The 13,208-nt window shown below is 41.7% G+C and overlaps 1 protein-coding gene across 10 annotated transcripts in view; it reads right to left on the minus strand.

Annotated features, from left to right (window-relative positions):
* Positions 1-4,709: 4,709 nt before the first annotated feature.
* The window catches only part of LUC7L2 (LUC7 like 2, pre-mRNA splicing factor), a 51,808-nt gene continuing 43,309 nt past the window's right edge, over positions 4,710-13,208 (minus strand). For 4 of the 10 annotated variants that reach the window (XM_023736883.1, XM_023736884.1, XM_023736882.1 and 1 more), the window contains 2 exons: positions 9,674-9,865; positions 5,020-6,038 (listed from right to left, as the gene is read on the minus strand). In XM_023736883.1, coding sequence (XP_023592651.1) covers positions 5,861-6,038; positions 9,674-9,865 — 370 coding nt within the window. In that variant the 3' untranslated portion in view covers positions 5,020-5,860. Of the gene's footprint in view, positions 6,039-7,356; positions 7,405-9,673; positions 9,866-13,208 lie in introns of all 10 variants that reach the window. The other 6 variants (XM_023736881.1, XM_023736887.1, XM_023736886.1 and 3 more) reach the window with 3 other exon arrangements.

Here is a 13,208-nt window from a genome sequence, read left to right on the forward strand (position 1 = left end):
GTAGACAAAAGAGCTAACATACATCTCTTAACAGATTACTGGTTTTTTGTGCCATGGAAACCCTTCTCAAAGCCATGTTTTTCAAAGTATAAACAACAGGGTTGTTTTTAAAAACCCACAATTTATACTGAAAGAGTTAACAATATATTGTGGAATCAAGCTAAATGAGGTGTGCAAGTATGCAGTTCAATCCGTGTTGACAACTGTATATACTACCCGTGCAGCCACTGCCCTGGAGTCCCTGGGTGGTGCAGATGGCTTTGTGCTCAACTACTAACAGCCGAAAGCCTGGCGATCTTCCCAAAAGTCACAGCCATGGAGATTCTAGGGAGCGCAGTTCTACTCTGCAATACGTGGGGTCACCAAAGTCGGCACCGACTTGACGGCAACTGGTGAAGTCATGGCGTTTAACTTCTAATATGTTGCACTCTAGCTGCCAAAATTTCATGTTAAAGTTTTGCAACAATATTTAAAATGCATTTGTTCTGAAGTTTCTTCTTTTGAATGTTATTTTACTGGCCTTTATTAAAAGAACCTAAGTTCTACTTTTTTTCTCTAAGCTCTGGAATAATTTGAACACCATTTGTTCGGTAAGGAAAGCAAGGAAGCACTCAAAATCTACCAGGGTCACATCAAAAGAACTAAGAACTTAAAGAGGCTTTCACTGGCTCAAGATTGGAAACATATCAAGTATGTTTGAATCCATTAATTCATAATACTTAAAAAAAAAAAAAAATGCATTTGGTCACCTTTGGAGAATACTGAAAACTGGTAAATAGTAAGAATCAAACATTTATCATGCCTTTCCTATACCATCTGTACCTCAGGGTAACTACATAGTTAATGAAGGGAAATTTCTCATTGTAGAAGTATTCCAGACAGCAAAAGGACTAGAACACTGCCATTTTGAAATTGTGAAGGCATTACTGGATCTAGGCATTGATCCCGAGCAGAGACAGTCAGACATTATGTGCCCCTGATGCAAGCAGACATTATCTGTCATGGATTGGATTGTGGCCCCCCAAAAATGTGTGTAGCAACTTGGCTGGGTAATTCCCAGTATTGTATGATTGTGTTATCTGATGTGATGTCCTCATGTGTTGTAAATTCTATCACTGTGATGAGGTTACACTGATGAGGTTGACAAGATCAGTGTCTTAATGCAATCTCTTTTGAGATATAAAAGAGACAAGCGAGCAGAGACATATGGGAACCTCATACCACCAAGAAAGCAGTGCTGGGAGCAGAGCATGTCCTTTGGACCTGAGGTTCCTGCACAGAGAAGCTCCCAGACAAAAGGAAGACTGATGACATGGACCTTCCTGCAGAGCCAACAGAGAAAGCGTTCCCCTGGAGCTGACACCCTGAATTTGGACTTGGAGCCTACTGGACTGTGAAGACAATAATAAATTTCTGTTAAAACCATCCACCTGTGGTACTTCTGTTAAAGCAGCACTAATGACTGAGACACTATCTTAACCTTTTAACCTTGACACTCCCTGAGGGAGACATTGCTATTCTCATCTCCAGTTTTAAGGATGAGGTGGCTGCGGTATAAAGAAGTCCTTCCCCCGTAGGGGCAGGATGTGCTGATCAACAAACAAGAGTATCTGGTTCTTTTTGTAACTGTAAGTAGAAAACTGACATTCTGGATGCAAGAATGGGAATCCTGGGAGGGGTGATGAGTGATGGGTGTGGTGCTGGGGGCCTGAAAATCTGTCAATTATTAAAGCTTCGCTTGGTAAGGGAGGGGAGTAAGACAGCAAACTTCTGGTCTATCATAGCTGGAAGCTAACAGCTACTGTCCAAAGCGAACAAACCAAGAAATAGCAGAATAACCGTACTGTTTAGAAATATGAAGACAAATGCTAGAAGAAACAGACAAAATAAACTGGTCGCCTTAAAACTAGCTGATGATGATGTCAGGATAGTGGCTGTCTTGGGAGTAGGGGAGCACTGACTGGGAAGGGACCCCAGGAACATTCAAAACCAAAACCCCACTGCCATCTAGTCAATTCCGATTCATAGCGACCCTACAGGACAGAGTAGAACTGCCCCACAGGGTTTCCGAGGAGGAGCTAGTGGATTCAAACTGCCCAACTTTTGGTTAGCAGCCCAGCTCTCAGCCACTGCGCCATTCCAGGCTCCTGGAAATGGTCTACATCTTGATCTGGTTGGTAACTGGGTGTACACATATGTAAAAATTCAAGTTGTACACTTAAGATTGTGTATTTTACTGTATATAATTTTTAAAAATTGTTTAAATGTTTGCCTCGAAAGAACAGGAATAGGGTTTTGGGGAAACTGATTTTTTTTTTTTTTTTAATACACCTTTCAGTACTGTGAAAACCATATTCCCGTACTTTGACAAAAACAGAAATTAGACTTTTTTTAGAAGGTTCACAATAGATTCTGACGTGCATGCAGCGTGGGTTGCGAACAACTAACTTCACAATTATTCCTGTGACATTTTTTACAGCCTGTTAATTATTTCTTCCACTGAGGTAAATTCTCACACATTTCAGCCTCTCTCCTTCCAAGCACGTCTTTCCTTCTCCACAAAACAGAAGTTGGAATGGTACACAGCTGCCAGTGTTTGAAATTCACACCCAAGAACGCCGCCACCAGCGAGCTCTCAAAGGCAACTGGTTTAAATAAAATTTTAAAGACGTATTCATGTTGCTGCATGCAGGACAGTTCCTTCCTTTGTAGGGATATATCACAATTTATCTACTTACTCTCTAGCTGACGGGTAATAATTCAGTTGTCACCAGTTTGGGGCTATTTGGGCTGTTATGAATAAAGCTGCTATGAACATTCAACTACAAGTCACTGTTGTGGGTGCGGGTTGAAGGAGCCCTGGTGGTGCAATGGTTAAGCACTCAGCTGCTAACCAAAAGGTTGGCAGTTCAAATCCACCGGCGGCTCCACGGGAAAAAAGACCTGGCGATTTGCTCTCATATTTACAGCCTAGAAAGCCCTACGGGGCCATTCTACTGTCATATAAGGTCACTATTAGAATCGACTCGATGGCACACAACAACCTGGTAAGGATCTGTTTAATTTACAACAAAATGCCAAACTATTTTCCAAAGTAGCTGTGCCACTTTGCATCCCTACCAGCAAAATACAAGAGTTCCAGTTGCTCCACATCATCAACACTCGGTGTTGTCTTTCTACTCAGCCATTCTGGTGACTGTGCAGTGGTGTCTCAGTGTGGCTTTCATTTGCATTTTCCTGATAATTAATGACGTTTAGCATCTTTTTATGTGATCACTGGTCATCCATATATTTTCTTTCATAATTCTGATAAAGACAGTTCAGAGACCATGCGTGAGAAACCCTGTCTAAAAAAGCTTTTTTTGCTCTGGCTTAAATGGCTAATGTTGAAAGCCATTATTAACTTATTCAAATAAGGACTGTTAAAATGGAATTTGGAAAAGATAAAGATAAGTTAAATCTTGGTTTCAAGCTCAACAGTCAGAGGTAGGAAATTCTTTTAAAAAAACAAAAAACAAAGTTTTTTGTTGACACAGGTCAGCAAATGACCCTTCGGGGAGGAAGGTCTTATTGCAGGAAAATACCCAGCATGACACCTCCAGAGGATCAAATGTGACTAAGCCTAGTTATACTTTCTACCACACTAACCAGATAATACAAAAGTTATCAAAAATCGTGCGTGTGTGTATGTGTGTGAGAGAGAAAGAGATATTGAGATTTTAAGATTCTAATTCAAAGTGGTTGGCCCACCTCAAGGATGATTTAAAAATACATAGATTGTTTACCCCAAAGTCTAAGTACTAGAAGCATCTAAGCCACAGAAGCGTTCTAAAGGATTTCAAACGGGGTCACTCGTTGCGGGGCCATGTGGCAGAAGTGGCCCACAAGGTCACAGCCTGGGACAACGGCGTCCTTCACTAGCTATCAACCGTGTGCTGGTCAGGCAGCCTATACTGCCCTCAACCCACAAAGGCAGGAGCTAATAACAGACGCTGTGAGACCTTCCAGTCGTTTATATGATTAGGCAGAGAACAAACATTCAATTCCAACTGCACAAATTATTATACTACTACTACAACGTATTTTTCAGTCATGTTTTAGAGTCAGATATCCCGCTCCAGATATACACAAGCTCTAATGGGTCGGGTCAGGTCCCAGACACTCTTCCTTGCACTTACCAGCCAACCCTCTGGCTCTCACTCCCCACCCAGGGCTCTAAGTCCTAAGTGCCTGCTGTACTTTCCCTTCTAGGACAGCAGAGCAGACCACCAGGAACCAAGGAGATACACGAAAGTTTCTATGCAACCAAAGTAAAGAAAGGGAGAAGAAAAATGGCCATCATCGATGCCCACCAAACTCTATAAATTGAACGCATGGAACCAAATATGGCAGAAAACCTTCAGTTAATGAGGCATAGCTGGGTACACTGGGGAGAACTGATGAGTGTCCCTTTTAGATGTAGATCTGACATCACTTAGAATGACATTAGCTCATCTTTCTCACTGAGGTCTACATTCCTCTGTCACATCAAATCTGTTAAACCCTGGGGATCAAAGGCAGAAATGGTTATTGAAAAGAGATCTTAGTTCAGCATATTCACAGACACGAATATCATTATATAATGTTTTTTCCCTCAGATTTTCTAGATTCATTGGTGATACAGTTTAAGTCTACAGCTCTTCAATGCAGAAAGCGCTAGTCTCATTATGTTGGTTACACCGTGTTTTTATTTCAGTTTGCTAAAGGAGGAGAAAACAAAACAAAAAGACCAATTTCCTCTGCAGGCCCGTTCCTTGTCTGCAGTGGTTACAGGCAGCCCTGGGGTAGCAGAAGAACAGTCAGCACGGGGACCCGGGGGAGCAACAGTTCCTGTGGAATCTTTGCAAGTTTGTATTTATTTCCTTTGGTGCCTTGACCAGTAAGGCACTGTTAATGATCCAACAGGATAGAGGAAATGCCCAGAGCCAACAGTTCTAGTGACAATTTACTAGACAAGTTACAGTTTAATGATGGTGGTGGTGATTGTTTCAATTTATTATTATTATTTTTTACAATACGGGTGTAGCCTTTATACTCCACACACAAAATAAAACAAGTGCTTACGAAAGAGTCCCTGCCCCCTCCCCCCTCAAAACATCCTGAACATATAGCAATTCAACACAACAGAAAAATCAAGACGTTTGATTTCAAAATTTCAATAAAAAAGCAAAAGTATGTAATGCAACAGCTGTTCAACTTCCAACTCTAAATCAGCACTGTTAAACAAAAAAGAAAAAAACAAAACAAAACAAAAACATTTTCAATTTCTCCAGCACTCATTCCAGTATAAATGCTTGAACTGTAATCCGCTAGTTATTAATCAATGGGAACAGAACCTTAGAACAGAAGGTATATTGCTTTCCTGCCCCCCTTTCTCTTACAATTGGAGGGTGGAGGCATTAGGGGATACAAAAGTCAGAGGAAGAATTAAAAAGAAAAACTCCCAAAGCTGCTCCTGTCTGGACTAGAAAGGAAGACGGCATCTTACAAATGTTCAAAAAAAAAAAAACCCCGAGGCAGGTAACAATTCATTCACTATCACTCCTACTAGAAAGAATAAATCAGAGATCGGCGTCTTATTATATAAAACTGTGAACAGAGAATCCTTTCAGAATTGTATTACAGGGTCACCAGAAACTATGGGTGTCATTTTCAGCTTCATCAAGGAAAACAGGTTCCGTTCCCATTGAGTCAGACCCCGTCCATCTCGCCTAGCTGGATGGGTGTCTGGGCTGCTCAATGTGCACCCTGACCTGCTGTAAACTAAACAATAGTATGTAACTCAGAGGAAGAAGAAGGACTGAGGACATGGACACCGCTACTATATCTCCCCTGCTTCACGCTCTTCAGAGCTCCTCCTGTCTTCTGATCTGCCATTAGCGCTCTCATAGGACCGATTCTTATCTTTCCGGTCTCTGTCACGAGGTGATCTGTCTCTTGAATTCCTGTCTCTGTCACGTGATGCTATGTCTTGGTCTCTGAATCTTTCTTTTGAGGATCTGAAAAATATTAATTTGAGGAGCAAAATATGTTGGGAAACTCAAAACCCAGATGAAAGAACAGGATAACTATTAAGCTATTGATAACGGAAGAAAACACAGAAGAACACAGCCAAGCAAAACCGAGGAGCCAGCCTCCTGACAGAAAACAGCCCCCCCAGATCTGATACAGACACTAGCACGAGATGGGTGACAATACACGGTGAGGGGTCGGAGCATGAGCTAAACGACCCAACTGCAGGACACTCTCTGATGAGCTCAGAGGCAACCAAAGACCTCCCAAATTAATAAAAACATATTCACTATGAAAACAATACACAGACAGTACCTTAAAAAGTGAAAGCTATTATCAAATATATATATGTATGTACATATATATATATATATATAAAATAAAATGCAGATTCTATTAGATGGACAGAGGCATCCCACAGATGGATTAGAACCGTCAGCAAATTTGTTCTGTACAGGGCCGGACGGTGAATGTCCTAGGCCTCACTGGTCACACGAGTTTCTGTAGCCTCATTGTCCTTGCTTTGTTTTCTTTTTTAACACCCCTTTAAAAATTAAAAACTATCCATAATTGGCTGGCTGTACAAAAACAGGCCACAAGTCAAATGTGGCCTGCAGGCAACACTTTGAAAAGACAACTATTTACTTAAGGATATGGCTTTAAATTATTTTTTTAAAATCAGCTTTATTCCTCCTGAGTGAGCTCCCTCAGCCAACAGAAAAAAAAGAGAATGGAAGACAGAGAGAGGCGATCAGACTATAAGGAGTTCTGATTAATCGTAACGACTGGTCCATTCCCATGTCCAAGTTCTGTGAGAAAGTTCCAATAACAAAACAAGCTCCTATCAGAAATTTAGTCTGCAGGAAACCCAAAGGACTGGACGGGGTCAGAATAAACATGGAATCCTCTATACTTTCAACATCTAGAATGAATCGGCAACATTACGTTAGTTACGTGGTTCTTTACAGGTGACATAGTACTGCTACGTAACTACGTCACTAAGCCATGCTCAGACTTGGGATCTGAAGCGCTACCAAGACCCTGAACGAGTTCAACTTCTGAGACAGAAAAAAATAACACTGCGTTCATTTTAAAAAATAGAGTTACGGACCATCAGAATGGAAAAGGCTGAAAGATTAAATAATGCCATGCTTTTGAGCAGTCTATTTAACTAAGATTTTAATAAACTTAATTTTAAAATGTGTTTAAAAAAAAAAAAAACCAGCCAGTGCAGACCTGGGTACACTAGCCCTAACCATACCCTTTCAAGGGAAAAAACATGGAAAGAGAGATGAGAGATGATACCTAGAAGAAGACACTAGATGCTGGTGTCCCGGAGGTCAGTAACAACGACTGAAAAACACGAGAGGAGCATCAGCTAGGGTTCTGTGAGAGGTCAGTGTTCCGCTCGGCGGGCTGAGCAGTCCCCAGGCATTCTCTCACTCCAACTCCCCGATCCTAGTGGGGTTAGGGCTCTTCCTAGCTCTACTTAGTAGATGGGGAAAGAGAGGGGCGATAATTACATTGCTTGGCCAAGGCCACTGAACCCAAGGAGTCTGACTCTGAAATCTGCGCTGTGCATGTCTGAACAGAGCAGGAGGCAGAAAAATCCAGATGGTCCTCGCTGTCAAGGGAAGGTCACAAGGAGAATCCTCTGACCTCAGACCAGTATTTCAGAAGCAGGGCAGGAGAACAACAAAACATGAAAGGCTTAATTGGGACTTCTATCTTGAAAACTTACACCCAAATATGTCGAGATAACGTGATTTTACCTTACATGTAATAACATATAGGTTATAACATCAATTATCTTCTAAATTTTTGGCAAAAACAATGATTCTTTAAAAGAGTAATCTGAATATCAAAAAATCAGAAGAGCTCTTGAGAAAAACAAAACTTTTAATAGTTTCACAAAAATCATCCTCTTTATGAGCATGCTGAAAACATCAGATGTGAGGGGTGTCATGTGGCATGGTGGAAACTTCTCCTGGGCAACTTTAGAAATTCGGGTTGAAGGTAACACAATCTCAGAAGATGAGGGGACTTCACCGTCTCCCCTCCCATTCCCACCACCAACAGACACTGGAGAGTTCACAGGTACCAGGAACAATGACAGCTGGGCTGGCCCACAGGACAAACTGTCTAGACACCCGTCACCCAGCATCATCATTCTCAACATCAGTGGACATGCAAGACTCACGGAAAACTTTTCAAAAATGCATTTTTAAATGCACTGAAGGTGGTCCCCAAAAGCTGCAGTTTTTAAGAGTGTGAGCCAAGTGGTCTGTAAGTCACACGTTGAGGAACTGTGTCCCCTACAAATTCCCTGCTCATTCTTCTACGCTGTTGCTTACGATAGCCACTCAATCCGGAGTATCTTTTTCCTACTTGCTTTTACCTATTCAAATTAACTTTATTTAAGTTTTACCTACTACCTGAAGCCATTTTTTCTATCCTGGCGTTTCCCTTATCTAGACTTCTATATAATTTACTCTGTAATATACGTGGTCTAATACCAATCTATCATCAGTAATGTGAGTCCTGTGTTCTAACTCACATGCTGGATACCTTAGAGCAACTTAAACAAAGTAGCTGAACTATGTTATACTTATTATTTTTTACTAGGCTTCGTCAGTAGAAAGTATACAATTCTTATGGATTAAAGCCATCTCATGGACTATTTAGAACAAGAATATAAGAAAGAAAATACTGACTGAATACGAACCAACTCAACTCATGAGTGATTTCTGGGAATGGCTAGCTGAGGGTCAAACAACATTGGAAAAATTTAAACAGCTTTCTGTGATTCTATCGTGGACTTTATGTGGAGTAACACATAGAAAATTTATGACTAGTGGATAGCAGGCACTCAAAAAAAATGTTTATCAAGTATATACTTAAGAAGAGCTGTCAAGAAAAGAACAGTTTTAAGCGGTTTACATCCCACAGAAATGACCTGGCTTGAGGGCCAGCATGTGTCGGAGAATTCTGGAGGCTCAGTCTCTATGCACGCTGAGTGCCAAGCATCTCCTCCACATTCAAATCCTGTCTGATCTTCAGGTCCTACCCGCCACACCCTGCGCCTGCCCTCCATGCACCTCGTAGGTGGTCTCTTCATGCTAAAGAAGTCCTGTAGCTTCCTCAAGAACCTGAATCCATCCTGCCAAGCTAAAGGTATATAACAATGCATACTACACTGCAGATTAGACAAGAATATACAGAATGTGTCTGCTCTGAGAAAGTGCACCAGCTCAAGTAAGTTTGGAAAACAGTAAGTCAAACAAAGCTAAAGAACTCTTAACAAAAGGACTTCTCAGAGCCCTTAATTTGCTAATACATCCTGTAAAACCTCTAAGAGTAATGTTATCTAAAATCATTTCCCATAGAGCACTTTTTTCCAAGACAAACTAAGCAGAAAAAAGCAACAACCTCTGCACATATCAATACCAATCTCTTACTCTGGTTTGTAAGTCTCTCCTTAACTACCCACATAATCAGGGAAAAAAATGTCACACACCTACACACAAATGTGTACATATTACCAGATGCAAGTTTCGAATCAATAATATTCCAACTCTAAATATAAAGGTAGTTCCATATCCTCTCATCGATACATCAATACCTCCTCTTGGAGCGCTCTCTGCTCCTATCTCTAGAACTATGCCGACTTCGCTGGTGGCTGCGGCTGCGGCTGCGGCTGCTGGAGCGCGATCTGTGGCGATGGCGCTTCTCACGAGACTTGGATCGAGTTCTTCTCTTCCGTTCCCGGGACACTGAGCGAGACCGATGCCTGCGGTGCTCTCTGGACCTGGATCTACAAAAGACAACGTTTGATTTGGATAAATGTCAGGGTATTTTTTATACTACATTTCTCATTTACTAAAGGCTTTTTTTTTAAGAGAAATTACCTCTCAGTAGTCTTACTTCATGTCAATTCTACTCCAAGTCAGCTAAATCTACACTAAAGTATGCTGCTGGTATACTAAATAACTTCATACTAGAATTTAAAAAAGAAATTAAACACTACTGCAGACTAAGGCAGAGAGGGGTGTGGTTAAGTATAGAAATAGGGAGACCAGTTAAGAGGCTACTGGAATACTGAGGTCAGGGATGAATGGGACTAGAGTGGTAGAAATTTCTGGTCCAAATATCTAAAGATATTCCATGTAGAAATACTCTATCTTTTCAAAAAGAGAGCAGCTTGTATTAATCAATCAGTAAACAAAGCAGTATCACCACTTAAATGTTTCTATTTCTCATCGTGGACAATATATATTAGCTGGCATAATCAGTATCATTTATTAGTATCTTTTACTTTTAAAACATTTGAAGCAGAAATATCAGAGTGACTGGAAAAAGTACTAAGAGACATCTAAACACAAGCATAAGGTGGTTTTATTTTTCCCTCTCCCAACAGCAAATGGTTAAAAACGGATTTTAGAATTGTCACGATGTTTCCGAGCCAAACCCAGAAGACACTGTCATCACCAGCTACTGTTCCTCACGTTGGTGTTACTTTAAAACCCTGAAGTCCTACTGTTGTTATGATTTCAAATGATTACGTGTTCTTCTGAAATTTTGTATTTTCTTTCTTGATGCCACAACTACAATACGAAGAGCTGTTACACTGTACATCCGTGCTTTGGCTTTTCTAGACCCTCTGCCCTTCTTTGACAGCCTTGGACACGGCATGCGTGATTCACAGCTATCTTAATGCCACCCTCACGTGAAATGTACTCAAAGTTCATAAAACAAATATGAAATAGCACTACTTTTGTTGTGGTACGTCATCATTTATTACACAGGAGCAGACAGCGTAGAGGAAAGAACTGTGGAGTAAAAGGACTAAAATTCTGGTACACGCTACCACGTGGATGAACCTCCAAAACGTGATGGTGAGTGAGTGAGACACAGAGGACCAACACGGTGTGACCCCACTCAGACGAGAGATCTACAAGCAAAGTCACAGCGACAGAAAGGAGAATCGCCTCTGTTTGGGGTGATGAGAAAATTCTGGAAATAGAGGTGATAGTTACACAACACTGTGGATGTTGTTTAATGCCAATGAATTGTACATTTAAAAACAGTTAAAATGGTAAATGTTATATTACGTATACACTTTACCACCAAAAAATTATATACAAAAAAAATTTACAAAAAAACAAAGTAAAACTGTGAGGTTACGCTCAAAATATTGGATTCTAAGTACTGGCATCTATTCTTTGACAAACACCAACTCTCTTTTAGCTTTCAATAAATACCAGGGCACTGTATATAATTTTACTCTGATAAAACAAAATTGTACTTCAAAAGTTATCTTCTAACCAGTTTCTCCTCAAATGAAACTACTCAAACTTGAACTATCAAAGAAATACTAATCTATTAATTCTCATTAATTTTTACAAATATTTAATCTATAAAAGCTATCTTTGGGAGGTGGGGCCAAGATGGCAGAGTAGTCAGACGCTTCTGGCGGACTCTCTTACAACAAAGACCCAAAAAAACAAGTGAATCAACTATATATGACAATCTAGGAACCCTGAACATCTAAGGCAAAGTTGAGGAACCAGACTGAGTGGCAGGGGGAGGGAGAGACCGTTCAGGAGCAGTGAGGAGTTGCCAGACCTGACTGGGAGAGAGCCTGAACCCTTCAGGCCTGATCAGCTCATGGGTGAGCGGTGAGGCAGGCAAGCAGCAACGCTCGGGAGTCGTATTCTGCACCAAGAGACACCCAGCTGCAAAGAGTCTACTTGGCCAACCAGAACCAGCGAGAAGCAGCCCTAGATCAGCGAAAGGTAAGTAATTGCGCACGGCCTACCGCGTGGTTCAAAAACACCCCTTAGGGAAAAAACTCTCTCCCATTTACCTCCCTGCTCTCTGCGCTGCACTGGCTACCCAACCAGCTTCAGCAACTGGCAAGTACCCTGGGCCAAAAGTAGGATCTGTCACATGCCCTGAGCCATTTTCCCAGCCTTGGAGAGTGAACAAATTACCAAACGGGAAAAAATAAACTGCCAGCTCCCCTAACGCAGGAACCTAGGGTAGGCACAGCTCCTTTGCCTAGGCATGGGCATAAGGGATCCATGGACTTTGAGTACCTTTCCCCCTGGAGAGACTTGTGTGGGCCCATTTCAACAGTACAGGCCCTCATTACCACAGTACAATAGGGTATATACCTGAAGTCTGACTTGAACTCTTTCAGCTGTGAAGTCGCAGGTTCATGACATTTGACACTACTCTGCCCGTTAAGCAGGGTCTTTACCTACTCACATCAGGTGCCTGAGGACTGGTGGATCCACTCACGCCACCTAGCCACCTGTGACAGGGGCCCAAGAATAAGAGGTGCCCCCCAGTCCCTACAGCCAACAGTACTGGGTGCTCATAGTCCGGCTGTAAAACCCACCCACCTACGTGCTCTAGGAAACAGGGACACGCCTTCCTCCTGGACACTCGGGGGCAGCCGTCAGCCACGTCTTGGTCCTGGACACTCAGGGGCAGCTGTCAGCCCCCTGCCTTGCTCAGAGTGTGTCCCCTGCTACATCCAGATGCCTGTGCCTACACCAATCACCCATGCCTGTCTAGGACTGTAGGTGAAAGCCTACACTACAGACTTCGTGGCTGTCTACCTGGGCACCTGCGCTGAATCCATACAGGAGGAGTGGGCAGACTCCTGAGCTCACATACCTAGTAACAGATCTAACCACCTGGTAACAGGACATTGGAGCTTCAAAGGTGCCAATAATCAAACTAGCTCATACGAGTAACCTATTTGGGCATATCAAAACAAAACAAGAAGCTAGGACACAGTAAGCAAACATGAAATAAATAAATATAAGATACTGATGGCCTGGAGACAAGAGTCAATATCAAATCACACAAACAGGCAACCCATGATGGCTTCAGCAAGCTCTCAAAATAAAGAACATAGAAATTTTCCAGAGGAGGAAAATTTATTGGAATTACCAGAGGCAGGATACAAAAGATTAATATACAGAACTCTTCAAGAAATTAGGAAGGAAATTAAGCAAAACACAGAACACACAATAGAGGAAATTAAAAAGATTAGAGAAGAGGATAATGACAAATTTAACAGGCTGCAAGAATCCACAGAGAGACAGCAATCAGAAATCCAGAAGATTAACAATAAAATTTCAAAA

This window comes from Trichechus manatus, unplaced genomic scaffold, assembly GCF_000243295.1.
Source record: "Trichechus manatus latirostris isolate Lorelei unplaced genomic scaffold, TriManLat1.0 scaffold00093, whole genome shotgun sequence".
Taxonomy (NCBI): Eukaryota; Metazoa; Chordata; class Mammalia; order Sirenia; family Trichechidae; genus Trichechus; species Trichechus manatus.